Below are 25,925 nucleotides of genomic sequence, written 5' to 3' on the forward strand. Positions count from 1 at the left end.
ATGATTAACAACACATTTAGCAATTTATACATAATATTCATATTCACAAAATGTTCTTTTACAGCTTCAACATCGCTTCTATACATGCAGTGACTGCCAAGTAATGCATGTTTCTAAACACCACGCTGACAGAATGGCAATACTTATCAAACTGCCACAGCAAAGCGCTGTGAGTGCTCACACAAGGATATAAAACAAAAGATTTTTTCCATCACCTGGTTATATATTATAAGTCAAAAATGGTTTGCAAAGAAAATGTTTGCACTTTATTTTTTAAAGATCAAGGGCAATATGTTAAAGCTTAATAAATTGAGCAATACAATCACAACTCAAGTCTGGACTCAGATAGTTGTGTGTTACCTATGTCTGTTTGTCTGACCACCTGTTAAATGTTTGATTTGTATTAAGCCTGAAAAACCTCATAAGTTGAACTGCCTTTTACCTTAACTCAACATGCTGTGTGTTGACATTAGCTTTAGAATCTTCCATTATTGGAGTTGTGTTCCTTTTATCACCCTCGCTGACAATGCCATTTCTAGTCTTCATAAATGAAGTAGTAACATTGCATCTTCATATAGTAAATATATAATAAATGGTATTTCCAAAAGGCATTGGAATGGCAGAGATCTTGACCGGAGTTGGAATTTTCCTGGTGGTAAATGTATGTTGTTTCAAATCCATCCAATCCAAATATGTTTTGAAAGCAAATTGTGACAAAGGAAAAGTTAAATTCAATGATTAGTGCAAGACATGGCATGGTTCCCCTCTATTGCAATCAATATGACCAGCTGGTGTTAAACCATGTCCCCAACCAAGACAATTCAATCAATAGTAACAACTTGAGCCTTTAAAATAAGAAAAGAAAAGGTAAGATGAAATTGTATATTTAACACGCACTACAATAGTTTTCCGGGAAAGACAATCAGGAGATTGTATTTCATCAAATAATGAAACATTAAAAAATCAAAGTAAAGAGTTGCTCTAATCCTATCTCAGTGCACACGAATGCTCATCCCCGAATAAACTTGATTACGAAGGCAGAACTAGGGGGAACTTTTAGGCAAGCTACTGGCAAAAGAACTGTTGACACAAATGCTTCATCCTGAGTCTGCTCAACACAGAGGAAGCAGAAACAAAGTAATTAGAATTGGGTGGATGAGTTTGTCTTTCATATGTATTTTACAGCCTTTTTTTTGTCAGAATGACAAAATAAGAGACTGGGGAAGGATGTATTTTTCTATAATTATCTTGGTGTTACAACTAGCAAAATTGCAGGGAAGAAGGAGAAAATGTGTAGCAAACGTTCTGCCAATATTACTGTGGGGGTGGGAGATATGGCCTTTATATGTAGACCTTTAATTATAGAGCCTCCACGTGGCTGAATGGTACAGTATTTCCTTTGGTAGGTTTGGCAAATGTACAAATGTTCCCTATTTGAGTTTCTTTCATGTAGCACTCTACCTCCAACAACTCTACTGAGATATATTTTTTAAATCAACAAGGTCTTGAGTGTTTGGCCTTACCTACGACTTGGAGCTCAGCGTTGGTGAAGATTCGGCCATGCTTGTTCTCCGCCACACACTGATACATGCCGATGTCAGCCAGATTCAAGCTACTGATCGTCAGCACTCCGTTATTTGCCTGGACCCTATCGTGCTAGAGAAACACACACACACACACACACACACACACACACACACACACACACACACACACACACACACACACACACACACACACACACACACACACACACACACACACACACACACACACACACACACACACACACACACACTTAGTTAACCTGTCAACAAACACTAAACACGTTTAGACAAGGTGAACAGTCAGCAGGAGGCAGGAGAGGTTTGCCTCTGGTGCAAATATATCCCCAGCACATACCAGGCTTTTCATCAAATCAGACCCTCCTATGTGCAGGGACTTTTGTTATTTTGTTTTGTTATTTCTTGGGCCCCTAGGTAAAGAGGAACGGCTTAATTTTTTAATTAAAAATCCTTCACCTGATGTGTTATGAATCTATTCTACTTCTAACGTGTTTTCAATAAAGAATTTGTACATGCAACAAACATGAAGCAGTTTTTATTTTGTCATTTATCTGGCCATCTAGATCCAATATTCACCATTTATGATTATATGGTGTCCAAAAAATCCTTTAAAAAGATATAAGGGTCTCAGGCTAGTCACTATTTGTGTCTGCCTGGTGTTGTGCTAGTGTGCAGTGGATTATTTTTCTCCTTACATGCAGTAATTGGATCCGTTGTTAATATTAAACAATACTATAGGACAGACAGTCTTTTAAAAAAGGTGGGTAAATAATTAGAGCTTCTGAACATACACTTTAGAGGTTACAGTAACTGGCCACAGATTCACATGAGCTATCCTGGCCATTAAAATGCCGTTGCAGAGACCTCAGTGGATGATCCCTTAGCAAATCTGACATTAATCCCTGAGAGGACTGACACCTGTTTATATAACAATACCATTATGCAAACAGAACACACAGTATGAGCACTCTGGAGTCACGGTTTTCTGATATACAGGAGCATTTCATTTCCACAGAATATTTAACTGTTTTAGTTCCCTCTAATTATACGTCCATCTGAAGCGTTGCGATGTAACCCTTATTTCATTATATTGTATTAACCATCCAGCTGTTAGTGCTCATTTTCACGCGTTTATGATGGTAGTTTCCAGCAATCACGGAGTAATTAAAGAGGTTACCACACGTTGACTTGTTTTATAAAATAAATAGATTTTTATTTTATTTCAATAGTCTTTGGCCTATCATTTTAAAATAAATGTTATTGAAAGCAGCATCTGGAGGCTGTACCTTAAATAAAACTAACATCCAAGGTTAAAACAGTATAATATTTTGAAGTCCACAACAAAACATCCACAAATTCAGTGAATCATATTTAGTTTTTTGTTGTCTTTCCCTTTGAATAAAAGCTCATAAAGACTTCTTTACATCATAAAAGTGTCACATACTCGGTGTTAATATGAGAATGCTGGACTAAAACAGCTTTGAGGTGGGTAATTAGGGCTACATATAGCCATTTTAAGTACCACGATGCCAACTGTGTTCATTCTGACGAACGGCCTGATCTAATTCTAGCATTAGCCACTCACTTTTTCTCCTCAGTGGGGTTGATAATTGAAACACTGCTAATTTTCTGTGGTCTTGATAGGCCCGCAGTGACTAAATGTAACCCCCCTCTGCTTAACATAGCACTGAGACATTATCAAAGGATGGTTAGAATAAAACAATGGAGGAATTAGTTAGGAAGAGGCTGAAGCACGTAGTCTATTTTATACTCCATCATGTCTCGGAGAGTAAGGTGGCAGAGTGAAAATTAAAGTGTTTGTTTAAAAATATAAAACTCCTACACCGAGTACCAAGAGTAATTACAACACCAGAAAGTTCTTCTCTTCCTTTTTCTCTTTTGACCTTTACAAGGATTTGCACTACATTCTGCTCCTTTTTTTATAGTTGTGTCAATTTGAGTGTGGCAGCACTCATTGTTCCTGCCCTTGATCTTTTTATTTGAGTGTAGCCAGACCTTTTAATGTCACTGACAAAGTAGTCCAGAGGGTCCTGCCGCCAGCCTGTCTGTCGTCTGCAATCATTACAGCACTGCCACTTGAAAAGACAAGGACTGTCCCTTAGCATCAGTCAGGGACATTGCTGAGGACATACAAAAAGGGCTCGCTCTGAGGCCCAGTCTCACGATGGACACACGGCTGACCTGGCGCTAAATCCACCGCCAGAGGGGGTCCTGAGTGAGGATGGATGCAGTAGTTTCCAAGTGGGACAAAAATAAGTCCCTGGGTTTTTGGCTAGGACTGGATGCTTATATGCATGTTGGATGAGAGAGAGTGAAAGAAATAGAGAAAGAGAGAAAGAGAGAGACATGGCGAATGGATGATAGATGGTCCTTTTTAGGTTACACAGTACAAGGGCCCAGGGGGGAGAAAGAGATGAAAGAGATCTGTGTAAAGTGCATGGATTGGTGCCACACTGCACTGTTCTGTACCCAGTGCCCTGTTAAAAGACCCTTAGAGACTCAGTGGTGGCTCTTTCACAATCTCTTTATCACTGCAGACAAATGGTGGCATTCTTCCGCTTCATGCTTATCATTAATTATGCTCTGATACCAGCACTGTTTCCAGTTGAGCTGTGAAAAGGCAAATCCTGGGCGCTTTCTTTGATGCCGGTGAGGTAACGATCCTATTCCTGATTGCAGTCAGTGCACTGAATGCATGCTACAAAAACAGCAACTCCTCAGAAGGCAGCTCCCTGACTTTAGAGGTCGAAAGGTAGAAAAATCTCAAAAACACACACTTGTGTATGTAAGGGGAGTTGGTGGTGGAGTGGAAAAATACAAGCGTGAGTGGGTCCTTGTTTCATCGGGATGACATTTTGAAGTGACAGCCCTCCTCTGCGCCATTTAATTCCCTTGGAGGGAAAAGTGGGAGGGTAAAAGCTTGAAAGAGAGAGTAAGAAAGAGAAAGCGAGCACCAGAGATGCTGAGATAAAGGGAGAGGGAGGGAGAGGAGGACTGATCCATTCTAATGAGGAATAACAAATGGCCCCCTTGGCCTTCCGCTCCTTCTCCCTCTCTTTCTCTACATCGCTGACCTTTGGGTTTGAAAATTGATTTACTGTTGCCGCTGTTGATGGTGGCATTTTGAAAATGGTAACACCCCACCTCATTAATATAGCCACATGTACAGAGAATATGTTTCCTTGGCCAACCACCAAAGGAATTTCTTCTAATGTTATTTACAAATGAATACTGGAGACGCACAGGTGGAGTGATAAGTGTTTTCAGTGGTTAAGGATTTTTTGGGCAAATAGAGGAAGTGACCTGTGTCACCGAACTGCCACAAATGACAAAGAGAAGAAATGTTCATGACAATGAGGCCTATTAATGCAGATTACAATTGGACTTGCTGCAGATAAAGAAATTGTAGATAACTACTTCTGCCATGTGTCGTATTGGGAAGCTGTGTAATCTTCTTCACTGCATGTTCATTGTGATTCAGCTCTTTAATTAAAATGCTACAGTTTTGGAATATTATCTCAGCTCTCAATTGACGTTGCAGAAAACTAAACCCACCTGGCTTCTTAAAGACATGTCCAGAGAAACAGGGTGGTTATGGGCTCATTACCCAAGCCAAACACTGGCACTATCCATGACTGTGACTCACTAGAGCTGTTCTTTTTTACTACTGGAGTGAGTGTGCCTAAAAATAAAAAAATAAAAACAAGGCAAATTGCCCAAATTTAAAATGTATTTTGTATAATAAGACATTTTTACTCCACCCAGAAAGAAGAGACTTATAAAAAAAATTGAGCGAAGCAGATAGGAAGGATTGAGAGATAAATTGTTGAGTCCCTTGATGATGACAGGCAGTAAATGGCATCACTTTGGCTTCTTTGCAAAACACATACAAACACCCTCCCCCAACACACGCACGCACGCACCCACGCTCGCACGCAAACACACACACACACACACACACACACACACACACACACACACACACACACACACACACACACACACACACACACACACACACACACACACACACACACACACTTTAATGCCAGAATTAGTTACAAGCAAATACAACCATTTCAGAGTGACATGTTCTTGCCAAGTATGGGCCTGTGAGGTGAAATCATTATGTGCTCCTCAGCAGAAAGAATACAGCGAAGAGTTTGGTGACACACTGTGCATGCTTTAAATAAGACGATGCTGAATTTACTGTAATCTCATCATCTTTCATCCTACACATTAAATCATGTTTATCTCCGTCGACTCAATAGCCTTGGGGCTGTAATGAAAAAAGATATATTGACTCTCTCCCAACACTAACAATACCAGTTTACAATTCAAGACTGTCAGAGTATATGTGTAGAGTTTATGTGTTTGTTGTCGAAAGGATGTCACACCACTTCATAAAAGCAGAGAGAAACAAATAATGTTTTAATATATAGTTTTTGCAAAAGCCTGCTGAGGTGTGATTAAAATATAGATACCTATTCAAAGTAAGGGCACCAGTTTTACCAACTATTTTATTTTTGTATTTATGATTTGAGTTGGCAAAAAAAGTCAGTGATGGATTTTAGAAATACATGCAATGTTTGATAATTGTACTACAAATGATACATTTTGCCACTCCAATGTAAAAACAGGGTAGATGCTTTCTCAAATTATTTATCTGATGGGGTTTTTTTGTTTTATTTGTGGTGCTGCATGATGAGAAGCTTTGGACCGTTTTATTAAAAAGTAAAATAAAGATAAATCCCTTACTTCCATGGAGTCCAGTGGCTCTCCGTTCTTCAGCCAGCGGTATGAGGGTTTGGGCTTGGCACTTGCTTTGCACTCCCACACCAGAGTATCATCAATGTTCTTCTGAACATCTTGAGGCTTCTCAGTCAAGTGAGGTGCAGCTGTAAGGTCAAACACCACATACTGTAAATGAACACTGATACGTTACACAAACTCTTGAGCATTTCTATTACGCAGCAGTTTAAGAATAAATCGATGAACCAACCAAGCGGGCAATTAGTTCATTAAAGAGGCATCCAAGGGCATGAATCATAAATCCACTTCCAATTAACCCAAAGCTCACCTCTGCTTGAAGAACATATAAATAAAAACAACTGTACAGGCTTAAAACGTGAACAGATCAATAGGTGGGTTGAAACCCTTCATTGTAAGGTTAATTGCTAAAATAAAAACGGTTGTATTTACTACAGCCACTGTGAATTAGTTAAACTGATGAAATATTTTACAATCATTTGGAATACTAACTTTATATTTCTTGTGATGCTGGTAGTACAATGCAAGGGTTGCAATTCTTTCTTGGCCATGCTGTTCATAACACAGGCTATATTCCCTTTTTGTCTTTTGAAAAATCTGAAATCCATAGAGAAATGCATTTATATTTATGACTGTGGACCTGTGGCACAAAAATGACTAGAACCTTATCTCTGGCGACAGTATAAGAAGATTTATGGCCCCAATGAATCACCCACATAAATACAAGACGCCCTGCCAGGGTCATGGGGAACAAGGCAGTCTGTGTGCCTGCCAAGCTGTGTGACTTTGATTATTACAAGATTGAAAGAATGCCATTTTTTCTTGAAAAATATACATCTCCAACAGTAACTACAGTACATGGACTTCTTAGCAGGGCAAACACTCATCCACACACAGGGGAAAAAATAGTGCCACACCTTTCACTATTTTATTATAAACGTCATGTGCCAATCTTTAAGTTTGTTCTTTGTGTAGGAGCTCAGAAGGGGATCTACTTTTTATTTTAAGGGTGAAGTTTTAGTCACATTTCCAAAACAGTTGGTGTTAGGAACCATGTTACTGTCAACTAAAAAGACAAAATCGTTAAATTATTAGATGACTGAAGAAATGTGTGGAAGCAAAAACCGTGCATTTCGAAAAGTGTGTGAACATGTTCCTTGCTGATTATTTGCCTTTGTATTTCCTATCTTTGGAAACAGTGCTGCATGCGGTGCCTTTCATGCATTTCAGTTCATTCTACTCAGTGAGAACAAGCTCTGCTTCAATCAAGTAATATTTTAAACGCTTAAAGAGAGGAAGCGTTTAACAGCCCCATATGAGAGCCAAGATAGTATGTTGTTATCTTAAACAGAGAAACAAGCTCTCTTTATGTTCTTGTTGTGAAAAGAAAATGCACTATACATACATTCAGAAATGAGCAAGCAGTATTGAATGGAAAATATGTGAGGCCTTGTTAGCAATATTACAAATAGGACTGTGATGGATTAATATAATGGAGGGGAAGACATGATGCAAGTGGCTTCCATACAAAGTCAATCTGTGTCTGAGCCCATTCAAATGCAGTCATCTGCTAAACCATGATCTAATTTCAAAAATCCCCTGGAACTACAGAAGGACAATTAAGTGGGAAATTGAAAGAGAGGCCACCCCTTATTGTTCCTGCACTTGCATTGGTTGGGTGTCACAAACACCACATCCCCATATTGATTCTCCTATTCTTCTATAGAGTTGATGGATGTCCCACAAGCTCCTGTCTATGGGAGTTTAAAACGAGATTACAGATTTTTATCACCTGGCGGCCGGCTAGTCTAGGAGGCTTTGGGATGACACAGGACTTAAATCTTACAAGGAGAAACGCGACTACCAGACAACAGCAGAAGAAATGTGCAGAGGCTTTGCAACACACTGTAGGACCAAGACAGATGCAGCTTGTTAATTAAAAAATGACCATAAAATGATCATGCCATTTTCCATGTTTAAAGCCCTCTAAAACATCCATGCCAAGGGCTGTGACGCTCTGCTGCACTATTACAGGCACTTCCTCTTTAAAGTATACCATGTTCAATCTTAGGCCTACCTACAGGTACTGTGAGCATTTCATCTTACCCACAGGTGCCGCAAAAACTCAGTATTATCATATCAAAAGCGCCCTCCTTCACACGGGAAAGAAAAATCGGGAGTTGATGATTTCAGTCAAGCACATCCCTACAGGCCCTCGTGGGCAGACATCATCAACGCATAAACTGCAAAATAATGGAGAGAGAAGCCATAAAGATCCTTCATCAAGGGCCATTAAAAGCTTTCTCAGAATATGGGCTATAAGTCCAGTGTTGGTGAAGGAAAAAAATCAACTCTCCCTTTGAGCTGGTATAAATCTGAGTGCTACGGCCCTGTGTTAGCCGCTGGCACAATAAAGAGCTTGTCAGAAATGAACTACTGGCAATAGGTTAATTTATTACCACATAGCACTATATGATGCAGTTATATATGGGTTCTAATAAAAGCTACAGATGGCATGACAACAAATTAAACTTTTTGTTGGACCCAAACCAAAGCTACACTTTTATTCTGCAAGATTTTCAATCAGGCTCAGCTGTGTTGAACCTCTGAGGCTGTGAATCAATAGGTAGAAGATCTATAAATGTACATGATATGTTGGGAAGAATACTGACAGGTTAGATGCACAAGATATTATTTGGTCCTGAGACAAGACAGGCGAATGAAGATCAGTTTAAGATTAAAGTCAGCGAAACCATCCTCCTACTCACCATAGAAAGACAGCTTTCCTTTAGCCGAGTTTCTTCCTCTGGTGTTTTCAGCCACACATTCATATATTCCTGCATCCTCCAGCTGGAAGTAAGGGATTTCTAAAACGCCGCTGGCTTTATTTATGTCAACCTTCCTGCCAAAAGAGGCTCCATCCACCCTTCTCCAGCTGATGGTTGGCACTGGGCTAAAGGGATAAAAATAAAACACACAGCAAGTCCACAAAATGAAAAATACTGAAGATCATCTTTCTGTCTCTATAGTTTTAGCTCAAATAATTTGTTATCAGTGAATACTGAAAAACACCAATAAAGCTTGCCAATGTTTAATTAATCTGAAACACTAACTGGTGAGTGTATATATTTTGAGTCATTAAAAGTGGAATATTTTAGTCTCAAAATCACTTCACAGGGTCTTCACAAATTACCATGTAGCTTATATTTGTACGGTAAACAACTAACAGAGACTGTGAGGTTATTACTGGGGAAAAATAACACGCAGTGGGACGTACTTTCCAAGTGCAAAACACTCTAGTTTGACGGTTGAGCTTTTAGCAACAGGGACAACTTCAGGAAACTGCACTTCAATCTTTGGCTCGTATTCGCCCATCACACCTGCAAACACAAAGAGAAATACAGAAATGATGCCATGCGTGTCTGAAGGGAATTCTTTCACATCAAGCCTTGAAAAGGTCACAAAGAAACAAAATCAAAACAAAGTGTAGGTCATGACTATGTCAACTCAAATATACAAAAGAAGTATTTCTTTGATTTTAAAAACACTTTACTCTGTCCAATGGCTTAGGCGAAAATGGGTCTAGAAAATGGGTCTAAAAATGTTATCAATTAGTATGAAATAGTCGTATAATCAGACATCACTGATCATAATAACCAACCAATCATGGTTCGACATGATGTAAGGATTCTGCCTGGTGAGGTTGATACCAGGTCCTCTCTGGGATCACCTTTCAAAAGAAGTCTTTGATATGATCGGCTGGATAGTTTAACCAAGAACCATACAGTCCACTTTCTATCCTTTCAAATGTCATAATAACTCTCTGTACTGTTTTCTTTAGTAAAACAGTCTTTGTCAGAGATTGAGAATATTTTAAAGCAAAATGTTTCATTTAGTTTGAAACAAATCAGCAACATGTATAAATTTGCTGGCAAAAGTTACCTAGCAGCTGACAAGCCACTCTTCCTCTTCTTTGTACTCTATGTTTATTACTGTGGGCAAAACTGTCTTACCATCAACCCGCAGCACCAGAGGAGTTAGCGGTCCTTGAACACTGCTTTTGGTGACCGTGTTGGTGACAACACAAGTGTAGTTGCCCACATCAGATGGCTCCACTTTGGCGATGTAGAGGTTGCCGGTCTTCTGGGACACAAACCGCCGCGTGTCCTGGATGACAAACGATGGGTACTCATTGAAGATCCACGTGAAGGTTAGTTCTGTGAACAAAGTCAAGAACACGGGGCACAAGTCAAACACCTACTGTATTTATATACCATCTACAGCCAGGTAGAGGTTATGTGTGCTTCATCAGCAGTCTTATCACTTTGGAGTGAGTGGATGCCTTCAGGGATAAAGCAATTAATGGATTGGAGTGAGTGCCAGCCTTCTATGATTAAAAACACAATTTACAATTGAAGAGCAATTACTCTAACTCACAGTTGGTTAAATGCCTTTAATATCATAACAAATTCACAGCTTCACTATGTTGGAGTGATGCTACTGAGAATATGAACAATTTACTTTCAGGGAAGCAGACATTTACAATCACAGCAGAAATGTTGAGGTATTTCCTGCGATGGTGAAACAGTGGAAACAGTCTCAAGTTTTTGATGAGACACAATGCAACAATGTCCAGCAAATACATTTCTATGACGATTCTTGAACATCAATGATCCCACAGGATGAAATGTTGGTTGTAGTTGTGATAGCATATATTTAGCTTCCCAACATAACATAAATGACTCAAGGCTTTTCTGGACCATATTTCATCATCTCTCTCTCATCTATAAACCTATAACATGTCATAAATTGTATTTGTATTGAATTATTACATTTTGCCCTATTTTATTCCATCTTCTCCTCTTAATATTTACTTGAAGACACAGAGACATTAGAAGTACACAAAATAAAAAACAAGAATCTCCCTTTGTGGTAGTCACATAGCAGCGATGGACCTTAAATCAACCCTTAAGAGGCAGATCCTGCATAAGAAACGGTTTATTTCCCAATAAAACCCATGTGTTATACATCATGTTTTTCAGTATGGATCACCTAGTCTACTATTAATCATCTATGATAACACAAACTTCTGGGAAATACTCCCAATACTATCAGATAAATGGAGTGCAGACAGAGAGGCTTTGCACTAACAAAAAGCTGCTATATAAAAAGGAATGATGGTGTTTTGACATATTGACACAAGGATAGATTGCTCTGGACCATATTGCATCCCTGTCCCAAAAGCAATCTTGGCCGTTGGTAAAAACTTGTCTAAACGATGACTCGGCACTACAGTATAGGGAATAATTGAGACGTGAGTTAGACACTCCTCCACTGACTCAGTGTTCTTCACTTCTGCTCTTCAGGGGCCAGGAGTACATGTAAGCTATGACATCTGACTGCAAACCTTGTAAATCCCAAAGTGACATCTTAAGAAGTTGTGATGCACAAGTGAGAAATGCTCCTTTCAACAACTAGAGAGTGGGTGTTTTTATGCAGACTGGACTTGTAAAGGACGGCATGACCTTGTGATCATCCCAAGAACACAACATGAGACTGAAACCATGGACCACACAGTGTAATCACATCTGCCTGAATGTTTGTGCCAATAAATGCTTCCTGATTTACAATGTGCTACATTTCACAAGTTATAATGTACAAACATGTAGAGTTTATGGAGCCAAACTCAGCTGTTAAATTCATACATCCATATTGACTGATGTGAATTGGCTTTAAAGAAGTAGTTTGACATTTTGTGAAATACACTTATCTCATTGTGACTGAATTAGATAAGGAAATCAATACCACAGTTAAGTCGGTACAGTAAATATGAGGATACTGTCAGCAGATAGTTAGCTTTCCATGCAGACTGGAAACAGAGGGAAACAGTTAGCCTAGCCCAGTCCAAAGTTAGCACCTTTATGGCTCACTAATTTATGCTAAATATGATAAAGATAATAATTACTTTATTGATCCCAGACTGGGAAATGTGTGTGTTGCAGCAGCATAAATAATACAAGTCATTGCACATAATATATATCGTTGTTAATATCGTACAAGGTAATACATTCTTTTTTTTTTGCAGGGAACAATTGTTGTCAGCAAGCAGGTATAGCTATGAAAGAATATCTAAAACCATTCATATGGCATCAACAACAAAAACATGACCTGTTAATTAGTGCCTGAGCTTTCAGATTTTTTCCTTTAGACCGAGACAGGCTAGAAGTTTCCCCCAAGTTTCCAATGTTCATACCAAGCATAGCTAACTGTCTCTTGGCCTTAAAAAAACCCACCAAATAGTATTCTTATCCAACATTTAATCTGTGGGCATTTCCTCAAAAGATAACAGTTTCATGAATGACTTTTTAGAGACACGTGATAAGAGGAGCTGCATTTCAATTTCATTGTTTATCCCATGTGGTTTCCTGAGCCACGAACTCTATCATAGTCTCCATCAATTGTATCAACCATAACTTCTTGGCTTGATCCATCCGACCCAGGGAGAGAACAGCTGTAATATCCTCTCTCCACTAAATAATATATCCCAGCTCTCATCCTGAAAAAGTCATGTATATTTAATGTCCGTTTTTGAAACAATATCTTCCAAAAAGGTGCAGGGCATGACAAACTGGAACAACAGCAAATAAGAGGTTACTAATTGGTTAGTTAAAGATTTATGGTTAGAAACGGGAGCAGGAAATAGGAAGTGCAAAGTACCAATGGTTGTGTTTGATGACTTGACTTGAGAGCCTTTTGCAGATGGGTGCTAATGGAATAATGCAATCCTGACTGACAGTGAGTGGCAGATTTTCATTGTGCTTCCGTTTAGCCCTTGCATAATGAACAGGCAGCATCAATTTTCTTCTAATGATTGGAGAGGAGGGAAGAGAAATGCAACATGACAGGCCAAGGACATGCTGAATCCAGAGTGGGTTTTAGCAAAGTGTGTATTTTATTTTTTTAAAAAGATTTATGCACAACTGCTGTTAAAGTTTGTGCTAGTAAGTCTGTTCCTTAGATAGTAGCACCCCTTAACCAGGGCTACCTATCTGTATTCATAACACACAACAAGTTCACTCTATGAAATGGCTTAGGTCACGCACATGGGAGAGATTCCTGCAAGCTATGTGTTTTGTTAGTGGTTGGCGAACAGCCTCTGTTTTGAGGTATATGCTCTGCAAAGAGAGAACAAGTGATTTCAGCCTTGAGTAAATCTAAAAGGCCCGTTTCCATTAGTGAAAGGAGGTCAGATGCATTAGGTGCAGTACAAATCCACAGTCATTCGGTTCCTCTCAAAGCAGAAGATGACACACACTGACATCTAATAAAATACAGTACAGTGCAGCGGAACAACACCGCGGCAGCTCCTCTTGGACACTTGATAATATTTGTGTCGGTCTTTAAGTGCAACTCTAAACTATCTCACAGTTTCAGACCATTCTGGCTGCACCAAACTACTTCCTGCAGCTGTCATGAGGGTTTTGAGGCATCGTTAAAATGAAATAATGGCCTCTGAATCATTCATGGGATATTGAAATCCTTTAAAGGGGAGATGAGGCAGATCCTTGTCTAAGGCTGTATTGCACTGATGGTGAATTATGTCCTGTCACCCTTTACTGTATGAGAGCATGTTTCTCACTTCCAACGCTGTGAGTGTGGTGGTCAGACTATTCTGTGTTTCAAAAGTGCAACAATACATTAGCAGTGCTACAAATTAATCAGAGCATGTATTATGTATTTGCCAAATTAAGCAAAATATATATTGTATGTATATTTAATTCACTCCACAGTTTCAGATTCTCGAACGGAAAAAAAATGGTTCTGATTTTCCATCTTTTCTGTGAATAATATGTATCTGTTGCTTAGACAAAACAAGAGTGTTGAACCTGGTAATTGGGTATTTTTTCAAAATGTCTTACATATTACAGCCTAAATTATTCATTAATTATTAATGATAAATTATCATTACATTAATGGATGATGAAATAACCATAAGCTGCAGTCCTATTTGCTTTGAGTCAAATTCAGTGGATTAACGTGACCAGGTGCAGCATTGCCATTATTATTAGCCCTCTAAGAAAGAGGCTGAATGAGGACAAGACAATGTGACGGTAAGGTGTGTAGGTGTATTTCTGATTGTAGCAGCATATAGTTAAATTAGACAAAGTACATCAGTACCATAGCAAATACGGTCGGGCTTGCGTTTCAGCAAATATGTTAGAAAATTGGAGATGAGTCATCGTAAAGCACATCTTTGCATCCTCAGCATCTCCATCAATAGGCATAATCTAAAATGACAGCTGCCAAATATGTTGTCAGAAAAATGGATCGTTCCAAGCACATTGCAAGGTCTCTAGAGAAAAGCTATGATCCATCGCAAAAAGAAGAAGGAAGGGGCTATTGGTATACACAAAAGCAGGCTGTATGCTGTTGGTCGGTAGGACAAAAGCAAGCTCTGGCTGTGTTTATTTGGTACGGGCAAAACAGCAGGGAAGCAAACTGAACCAGTTTGAATGAATATAAAAATGATTAGCATTAGAGTACCATTTAACCAAATAAAATCATTGTTATCAGTCTGAGCACTGATACTCATATTCCAATATTAAAATCCTTGTGTTTCCTGGTATCATATCAGAAGATTCTGTGTGTATCATTCATGATCAGTTCTGATCATTTATAACCAGATAATGTGTAAATGTCAACTTGAAAAGCAGTTTTCCTCTCTCTTCCATCTTTGTGTTAAGTTTACTGCGTCAAATTTTCTTTAATTTCAATCGCAGATTTGTGTGTAAAACTTCTGTAGCATTGTTTAAAGCACAGGTTTTTGCATATTTGCTATTATGGAGTGAGCCCAATGGTCCCTACATTTATGTTCTTAATTAAACTTTCACGACAGAGGGGCTTTATAGAAAGTTGGGTCATGAGAAACACAGCAAAAGCCATTGCTCCCCAGCATGTTTAAACTTTAATCCTTTTGTCAGTTATCTGATACAACATGTTGATGCAATGAGAGAAAGCACTTACTCCAACTATAGTGGGAGTTTATGTAGCTCATTGACATTATAGGAACATTAGTCTTTTCTCTGAATCTTATATAATGAAATGATGATGACAAAACCTATAACAGGCCGACCGTACAGAGTCTGTATGAGCGTGAATGTAGCTATCATTCCTTTTTAAGAGCAGGTAAGGGCTTCTTATGAGACTGCATGTGACAGATATGGGCCAGGTACAATGTAACAGTGTTGGTTACTGACAACAACCCCTCCCCTCGTCCCAAATGATCAGTGTCATGCTGTTGGAGGAAGGTCCAGAGGGAGTGAGGAGTCTAAATAAAAACAAGCAAGTTTTGGTGACAAATGACAGACAAGATGAACATGAATTATTTAAGAGAATTATTGAAAGAGTCTATTAACATTTCCCTAAAGGCAAACACATCAAGAGCCAGATATTTTATCTCATGATGATTTAGTCAAATTCTTACCCAAACAAACACACGCATACATCTTGGTAAACATCTGCGGATGTGAGAAGTTGTGAAATATGCAAGTTGCAGTCACAACAAAGCAACTGGAGTTTGTGAAACATCAGAAGCCGGGGAGTCTCTTGAATGTTCTGAAAATTAGTTTATAAAAAGAGGTGTTACATTTTTAATGCCAATATGAATCAATGGTGTCCTGAAATCCTCTTATTGAACTAGAATATGGCCATGAAGCTCAGGGACCTTGGGCTCAACAGCGCCCTCTGTGACTGGATCCTGAGCTTCCTGACGGGCAGATCCCAGGCAGTGCGGATGGGGAACATCACATCCTCCACCTTGACCCTCAACACCGGAGCCCCTCAGGGTTGTGTGCTCAGCCCTCTCCTCTACTCCCTGTTCATGCACGACTGCGTGGCCACACACAGCTCTAACACCATCATCAAGTTTGCTGACGACACGACCACCAACGGCCTGATCACAGACGGCGATGAGACGGCGTACAGAGAGGACGTCAGAGCCCTGACATCTTGGTGCCAGGACAACAACCTCCATCTCAACGTCAGCAAAACAAAGGAGCTGATTGTGGACTACAGGAAGAGGCAGAGAGAGGCACACACACCCATCACCATCGACGGGACTCCTGTGGAGAGAGTCAGCAGCTTCAGGTTCCTCGGGTTAGACATCAGTGAGGACCTGACATGGACACATCACACCAGGGTCATATCCAAGACAGCTCGACAGCGGCTCTTCTTCAACATGGACTCCAGGATACTCTGCAACTTCTACAGGTGCACCATCGAGAGTCTCCTGACTGGCTGCATCACCGCCTGCTATGGCAATTGCACCGCCCTCAACCCTAAGACTCTACAGAGGGTGGTGAAAACTGCTCAGCACATCACCAGGACGGAGCTGCCATCCATGGAGGACCTCTACACCCAGCGGTGTAGGAAGAAGGCCGGTAGGATATTAAAGGACCCCCATCACCCCAGCAACAATCTGTTCTGTCTGCTGCCGTCTGGCAGACGGTACCGCAGCATCCGGACCAAGACCACCAGACTCAGAGACAGTTTTATACCACAGGCTATAAGACTGCTGAACTCCTGAGCTCTGTGAATGTCTACTCACATCTGTTTATAGTACACACATATATATATATATATATATATGTATATATATTATACATATCTGCCATATATATCTGTTATAGAACACATATCTATATATTATACATATCTGCCATATACATCTGTTTATACGTAATATATGCATCTGTCCATACCTCCTCATTCAACAGTGTAAAGTATTTAAATTACTGTACAGTGTATTTAAATACTTTCAATGTATTCCACATATGTATATATTTCACATCCTTAAATCTATATTGTTGTTATTGTAAATATTCTTCTCTCTTTTTGCACTATTTTATTTATCTTATTTGCACCATGTATGTTGAGTTGTTGGAGGAGCATGGGATATAAGATTTTCATTGCCAACATATACGTTGTATATGCTGTGCATATGACCAATAAAACCTTGAAACCTTGAAAGATGAGTAAACCATCTGTTCTATATAAGGTCGAACATTACATTTCATCAGCCATAAATAGAAAATGTGTGACAATTGTGGGTTTACACGATTAGAGAAAGGTGAGTTCATAGGTTTTTTAAATGACACATATGATGTGTTTCACAGAGGTGAAGCTCCCTCCTGCTGTTAAAATGAATAAAAGGAAATTCATCATCAGATGTGCTTTCCAATTCTTAACATCCAGGTCTGATTTTTCATTATGAGCCTTATGAGATGTGGACAAGGTCATTCAATACTTCCTGTCTTTTGTTGAGCAGAAGCTGGCAGAAGCCTTGTGAATAATTCTTAAGGTTTGAAAATCTGAGTAATTGTGTAATGGTAATGGCTCACTTTCAGTTTGCTTTTATCCCCATCATGAAAAACCAGAATTTTGTTTTGTTAATCTGGGATATAATATATTTCAAAATGGACTGTTGGACTAAGCGTAATTGGCACAAACTGTTAATATCACATTTTAATTGAGATTACACATCACATTTAAAGTAACATTTTGGGATTTAACTTTTGACGATTGCTTTGACATTAAAGGAATAGGAAAACAAAGAATAAATCATTTGCTCTGAAAATACAGAAGAACAGTAGCTATTGAAATGTTCATGCTTGGTAAAAATCTAATATGTGAGAATTAATCTATGAGAACAAATCAAACAACTGTATGTGAAATGTAAAACTTAAAATAAACAATGCCAAGCTGTGCATAAAATGTTAAAACCTAAACTGATGTCAGCATTAAAATACCTCAATACATAATCAAGTAAATAAATGAAAGCTTGGTTAGTGAAGTGCAAAACAGCACTGTACTGCAGCCTGTTTGGTTAGTATGTGCAAACTACCCAAAAGGAATTGGCACAACATGTAATGTTTCCAAGAAGAAGTCAGTCAATGTCAACTCATTTCTGCACTGTCTAGGCTGGGCCACACTCCTTTCCATGCTCTCTCTTCCTAATTGTAAACATGTTCCTGCACAACTACCACCAAAACAGACAATTTTACAGTGGCCTCTTGAAATAAATTAGACCGATTTTTGCACATGTGACCTGACTGAAGCTGTGCTGTTTACCTAGAGATAATGAAGGAACTATTGAATTTAAACAGCCAAAATATTTTTGGGCACTGTCATGACAAAGCGCACCACACCTGATGATGCTGCTGTTTGGATTTTAGCTGGCTGGAGTTTGTTGGCATTTGGACGTCTTCCACCAGGGGATGTGTTTTAGAAAAAAAACAATACACTGAGAGGCTGCCAAATGTGAGCATATGGCTCATTGTTCCAGCTTCACTTGTAAGCACAAGGTGAGATGTCTCATTATAACACAGCATAGAACAAAGGACTACAAACACAAAACAATTCTAAGGTGAGCCGGCGACTTAGTGATGAAAAAACAAAAACACCTTGTACTATTTCATTGCAGGAGCTGAAACACTGGACTAAACTCAAAGACAAACACCTATTTTTACGATATAACATACAGCACCCTGAAGGTGTTCTGTTTTTAAGCTGCTTCCTGATGTATAGCAACCTTAAACAGTAGCAACACATTTGGTTTTGGTTAGTCTGTATGATATAATGTGTGCAAGAACCAAAGTGAGCTAAGGTGGTCCGGGGGTGGAGATATTATGTCTGTAAAAGCTCAAATTGGGTGGTCTTTAGCCCATTATAATACTGCTATTTCCTCATATACACTGAACTTAATTATTGCATATTTTAATTTAATCTGACACATGTAGTGAAATATTCCAATGTATATATAAAAGTTTAGGCTTTATAGAAGAGAATGAAAGTGAGAAGGGTAATTTAGTCCAAACCAGTGAGTACTACAGTAACAGACCCTCATTCCACTCTTTAAAGCTGATCTTCAGAAATAATGGCTGAAACCACTCCCCCCCTGCTGTGCTCAGTATGTTACATTACATCCTGATTCTCCAACAGTGGAGCATTACATTCAGACGTACTGCTAGAGCTACAATCCCATTACCAGAACCCTGTGTAGGAGTTAATAGCATTAGATGCTAACTCTCAATGATACTGTCATGGATGCAAAGTACTGATGTGAAGCAGACAAAGCACCTTCAGAGAGAGGCTCTATTACTCAGCTTGGCAGGGCCCCAGACACGGACAGCCCCTCCGTCTGCATGCCAAAGTTTTTCCTCGCTCCCCCTTTGAAAATAAAGTGGATAGACCGGAGTGTCCTGAAGTAAAAATGACTCACTCCGCTGACCTCAACAACACAAACAAAGAGCCAGGGAATCTGCAGGCGGAAGCACGCATGTGACTTCCAGATTAACTTGGAGTTCAGGAGTCTTCACTGATACTGAGTTTTTGTTAAAAAGCTGTGGAAATTGTGATTGTGCAAGTGATTAGGATGATGGAAGAGTAGTCCGTCTTACCTCCAGAGTGTGGAGGCGGGCCGCACAGTAGGACCACTCCTTGACCTTCACGAACCCTCACTGGACTTCTTCTCTGGGTCTTGAAGTTCTCCATGTCTGTAAACAACAATAAAAAAAGAAACAAAGCCAGATATAAGCAATTATTCTTCACAAAAGAAGTTGTAAGCAGACAGGCCGTGCAAAGTTGTTTACAGAGGTAAAAATTCACTTTTTATCTGCAGCTGCTTGGTCAATAATGTCATATCTGGCTAGAACACAGCAGAGTTTAACAGTGCCATATGATGCAGAACTTTTGCACATTTCCATGAAACACGCTATGTTTGCATAAATGCAGACAAAGTGCTGTAAAGACCTAAACACTCCTGACCGGAGCAGAAAGCAATTCCTCACGTATAAGTCACACATGAGTGAATTTAATTGGAATTGCGTATGGTTATCACTTTCTGTGTTTCATCCACTGCACACAGACCAGTAACAATTAAATGACAAAGACTGAAACATCATTTGTATGGAGACCGATTACTTGTTGACAACCTGCTGAGAAAAAACAAATAGAGACTGCAATCCTTGAACACTTTGCCTTTTCCTGCCTGCTGTGTTTCTTGGAGATATCGCAAGCAGTGCAGCCAAATATGCGGCTGCCATATAATGACATAATCAAGACTGAATTCAAAAACAGGCAGAAAGAATGCAAAACTGACACCTCCTGTGTACAAGCACAGCAGGATGAGCCTCTGCATAATAAATACAGTACGTGCTCTTTGCAGACCTTGTGAGTAATGGAAAGCTGCAACCAGCAGAACAGCATTACATTATCACCACCGAAAGCAGCTTTGCCATGGTACACAATAGATTAAGTGGAAAGCTTCCGTATGACTTCACAAATTATTAAGTAGATCATTAAGTTATTTTCATTTTTGGAGCAGACAGATTGTGTGGATGCTTCAGAAGCCAATTTTTAGACTATAGCTGAACCATGGGTAACAATCGAATAAGCCTGTCTGTGCATGAACAGATTGAGCACAGTTAGGGTCCCTCTGGACAGCAAGCCATCTATACTCTGGATCCCTGAACATGACAGCTCATAAGTGAACGTGAGAAATGTATTAATCTATCATTTTATTGCTGTATATACCAGAAATGATTATAAAAACATTTAATATCAGACCAAATGTTCACATTCTATCATGCTTAACTCCACACCTTAGAGTATAATTAGTAGGCCTATATGAACTACTACTAAAAAAAAAAAAAAAATCAAGTTGAAAGCTTTGAGAGTGTCAATATATCCAATAGTTGATTAAAGCTATTACTTGCAGATACTAGCAACCAGTACAACAGAGAAAAAACGTCTTTCCATTGGCTGATCAAAACATATAAATCCTATCTTATTTGATCTGTTTTATTAAAATATATTAAGACTTACAAACTGACGTAAACAAGACTTAGAGTCTACAGACACTGTTATGCCTTTAGAAATGTGTTTGTTATTCTGCTATCATAGTTTAATGTGATCGGGTTATTTTTGTAACCATGGTAATACATAAGCAGTGCATGCTGGAAGACAGGAAGTAAATTTGCCATGGCGCGACCAGATACAGTTGCGTGAGCACATCCAGTCATCAGCTCCTCAGTGTAAGGCTATTCTTTCTCTCTCTTTGCTAAGGCAAAGTCTGTAAGTATTAATGCATGTTATAACATTACCTCGTCAAGTATTTTGAGTTTGCGAGTATATTCAGACGGCTAAGACGTTAATTGGGTTGCTAGGCTAAGTAAGTGCTAAAGTTAGCTTTCTGCTCTACCATTGCTTGCTATTTGGTTACCCTGATCGTATCTCATTGTTCTGTGTTTACAGTTTCACAAGATTCCCAGTAAACTTAATGGAAACGAATCATCTGTGTCCTGGGGTTTTTGGGAGTGTCTAAGCTGAATGGAAACATAGCCCATGACAGTGAAAAGACTGCAATACAGCCAACGGGTGACACAAGGACTGCCATCATACGGAACTACTCAATATCAAGAGATAAGCAGCTAACACTACAGCTTCTAGACAGCTTCTCAATAGCTTTCTTCTCCTGATATCGAAAACACAGTGAGTCACAATGTCACAACATAGCAATGGAGATAACCAGTCAGAGTGTGTGCGTCGTCCAGCTCAAGGATCAACATGGCCATCGCCATGGCAAAAACTGAAGCTGCGCAAGCTAGAGCAGCACATTCCATAAGGGAAATTGAACTTTAAGTGGAGCAGGCGAGTATTCAAGCCAGTCTTGATGCATTAAATGATGAAGATGAAGATGAAAAAGACGCTGCAATAGCATTCTCGTAGCTCGTTTACAAGATATGGGCTTAGATGGTAAGCAGCGAGGTTAACAGCCTGGTCCCTCAATCTGTCAAAGACCAGCGCATCGCCGCCTTTGTGTCTGAACAAGCCAGGCAGCAAGGGTTTATCAGCCATGAGAGAGTGTGACAAAGATATCCCTTCAACGCCCCACCCACGCAATGCGAGACAAACCCGAGCTGCTGCTTCTGCTGCCATTACGCCACACCAGGCTCCTCAGACCCATCAGACAAGTGGAACACTTCCACAACAAAACACTTCAAACAGGACTCCACATCTCATGTGCACCCGCCTGTCCATGGGACACCTTACGAAGCTAATCATGACCATCCTACAACCATTGGAGACCTCATCAAATATCTTGCCCGCAACTGCCTGGTGGCTTCAGGTCTCACCACGTATGATGACCAGCCTATGAACTACTGGGCCTGGAAAACATAATTCCAGAATGCTATCGCCAATCTAGACCTGTCTGCTGCAGAAGAACTCGACCTCCTAACCAAGTACCTGGGAAAAGAGTCAGCAGAACAGGTCAGAAGAATAAAAACAGTCAACATTAGGAATCCGGCTACTGGACTGTACATGGCATGGGATCGCCTCGACGAAATATATGGCTCACCAGAGGCCATCAAACAGGCTCTGTTCAGCAAACTGGAAAACTTTCCAAAGCTTACAACAAAGGATCCACAGAGACTCCGGGATATACCCGATCTGTTGTCAGAGCTACAAGCCGCAAAGGATGATGGCTACCTCACAGGCTTGTCGTATTTGGATACCTCCAGAGGAATTAAGCCTATCATTGAGAAACTCCCATACAACATACAAGAAAAGTGGCTATACTTCGGGACAAGATACAAACAAGAACATTTTGTTAGCTTCGCACCTTTCTCCGTGTTGGTAAACTTCATTCGCTCAGAGGCAAAGGCGCGCACAGATCCAAGCTTTAACCTCTTTACGCAAGCCCCAGCAGAGCGAAAGAACAAATGCGAGAGACCCACAAAGACATCTGTATATGTCCACAAGACGCAGGTCTCAGGAACGGCCAAGTCTGAGTCTAAAGTCAGAAGAGAACGAATTGACCCAGATAAAAACTGCCCATTGCACAAAAAGCCCCACCCTCTGAGGAAATGCAGAGGCTTCCATGAGAAGAGCATAAATGATCGCAAACAGCTTTTGAAAGAACACTACATCTGCTTTCGCTGTTGCTCCTCCACAGAACATCTTGCAAAGAACTGTACTGCCGAGATAATATGCACAGAGTTTGAGATCACTGCTCATGTGACAGCTCTTCACCCCTGCCAAACTACCTGGAAATCTAAGTCGTCCCCTTCCATTTCAGAGGGTAGCGGGGAGGAGGACAAAGCAGACAACCAGGAGGTCAAGTCAACGCGCACACAAGTATGTGGGGAAGGTCTGAGCGCCAGAGCACGTGCTAAGATCTGCCTTGTCAGTGTGTTCCCAAATAGACGCAGGGAGGAGTCCAAGAGAATGTACGCCATATTGGACGAGCAGAGTAATCGTTCCCTTGCATGGTCAGAGTTCTTCGAGGCTTTTAAGATCTATGGAAGCTCCTACTCACACACGCTCAAGACCTGCGCGGGGCGTACAGAGACAGCGGGGAGGAGAGCCACTGGCTACACTGTTGAGCCAGTGGACAAGAAATTAAGCATTTCTCTGCCTACACTCCTTGAGTGCAACCAAATCCCTAATGCCCGTGCTGAGATTCCTACCCCGGATGCAGCCTACCATCATGCCCACCTAAGACGCATCGCCGACAAGATACCACCTCTGGATCCGGACGCCAAGATTCTCCTCTTACTGGGCCGAGACATCTTACAGGTGCACAAGTTCCGAGAGCAGAGAAGTAGCCAGGGAGATGGACCGTTTGCTCAAAGACTTGACCTACGATGGGTCTTCATTGGTGATGTGTGTCTTGGAAGTGCTCACAGACCACTGGAGGTAAGAAGTTACAAAACAGCCATTTTAGAAAATGGTCGTGCAAGTCATTTACAGCCAACAACAACCAGATCAGAGTGACAGAAGTATTTGGCCAAGCCCCTAACCATCAGCGCCATTCAGCATTAACCTCCACATGCAGCTCTATGACACCCATTAGAGACAACCTGGGGCAAACTGTCTTTGCTCGCACTCCCGACGACCATGGACTCGCTCCATCCATGGAAGATCTCGAGTTTCTGAAGATAATTGAAACCGAGTGCTATCAGGACAGCTCCAAAAATTGGGTTGCACCCTTACCTTTTCGGTCACAGTGACAGCGACTGCCCAACAACAGGAAACAGGCTTTCGACCGTCTTGTCTCACTTCGACGCTCATTGGATAAACGACCGCAGATGAAAGCTGACTTCCTCGAGTTTATGGAGAAGATGCTCAAGAAGGCACACACAGAAATTGCCCCACCAATACTACCTGGCCAGGAATGCTGGTACCTGCCCCTGTTTGGTGTGTATCATCCTAGAAAGCCAGATAAGATCACCATGTTGGTTTAACTAAGCAAAGCTACCATCCATATTACCTGCTTTTCGTGAGTGCCCAATAAATCTTACTTATATTTAACTATCATACGAAGTACAAGGACCCTGTAATTGAAGCACGTTATTCCTCATAGTTACTTTGTAATAATTTCAGTTTTTCCACTTGACAGGTAAAAATGCCTGCTTGTTAAAGGCCTATACTCACTCAAATCTACAGGATGTGCTGTGGAAGTCAGGAGAATTCAGCCTATGTGGACCATGATAAAAAATGCACAACATTCCAATCAATGACAGAGCACACACTGACATCCCTACCACAATAGTGCACCTCAAAATAAGGATTCTTTTGTATCTTCCTTTTTTTAGTTGCTCATTGTTTCAGCTGTCACAAAAAAGTCTTTTGGCTTAGAGAGGCAAACAGCTATCTGATAACATATGAAACAGAAGCTGCTCTGGCAGGGCCGCTACCTGCTGAGTCAGACAGTACGTTGCAGCAGCTGCAGGAGCACCGTCTCAGAATGGTTTGGTGTTGTGAATGGTTTGGTTTGAGTTAATATTGTGCACACAGTTGTAATCTGAATGCTGATAAGAAAAACTATATGGTTGTCTGAAGAGTCAGTTTTTCATATAATATATATTACTCTGAAATGAGGCAATCTGCATAATGAGTACATTTTGAATGCAGGACTTTTACTTGTAGAGTATTCCTACACTAAGTACACAACTACTCTAGTAGAGTACTTCTCCAACTCTGAAAATAAGTGTGTGTACTGCCTTCAGGGTCAGCTACCTGATAACTTACAACAATTTGATAAATGAATTATTATTGTGTTGTTTAACTAGAATTATCCATATCATAGTGTTTGTCAAGTAATAATGTATATTTAACCTTTCGAAAATTGCCAAACATTTCTTTCCAAATGGCCAGCATAAGGCAATCAATTACATAGAGTAAAAACTAAATGTCACGATGAACTAAGGACAAAATAAAATGTAAATATACAGTACATTCCTACACTTATAACATATCCAATAGAGTATAAACAGTACATCTACAAAGACATACAATAAAACTGTCGCTATCTTGAGTGCATGGATGTCATTTGTTTTGAATTGCTTTGATATTTCATGTGCATTATTAATTAACATACTTGTTTACTGTCAGTTTAACGTCTGCAGAGGTAACGAGAATTCTGAGCTTTAAAAAAAAGGCATGTAGTATGTGTGGCTGCTCAGGGGAGTACGTTTGGTTAAGAACAGTGTATTAAATCAAATATTT

At 40.1% G+C, this 25,925-nt stretch overlaps 1 protein-coding gene across 1 annotated transcript in view; it reads right to left on the minus strand.

Moving 5' to 3' along the window:
• Positions 1-25,925, minus strand: part of cntn3a.1 (contactin 3a, tandem duplicate 1) — a 73,041-nt gene that overhangs the window by 22,535 nt on the left and 24,581 nt on the right. Inside the window, exons 5-10 of the mRNA XM_063895735.1 lie at positions 19,814-19,909; positions 10,370-10,573; positions 9,634-9,736; positions 9,125-9,309; positions 6,345-6,484; positions 1,524-1,656 (exon numbers count right to left, since the gene is read on the minus strand). Of these exons, the coding sequence (XP_063751805.1) occupies positions 1,524-1,656; positions 6,345-6,484; positions 9,125-9,309; positions 9,634-9,736; positions 10,370-10,573; positions 19,814-19,909 (861 nt within the window). The remainder of the gene's footprint in view (positions 1-1,523; positions 1,657-6,344; positions 6,485-9,124; positions 9,310-9,633; positions 9,737-10,369; positions 10,574-19,813; positions 19,910-25,925) is intronic.

The sequence above is a fragment of the Eleginops maclovinus genome, chromosome 1 (genome assembly GCF_036324505.1).
Source record: "Eleginops maclovinus isolate JMC-PN-2008 ecotype Puerto Natales chromosome 1, JC_Emac_rtc_rv5, whole genome shotgun sequence".
Classification (NCBI taxonomy): Eukaryota; Metazoa; Chordata; class Actinopteri; order Perciformes; family Eleginopidae; genus Eleginops; species Eleginops maclovinus.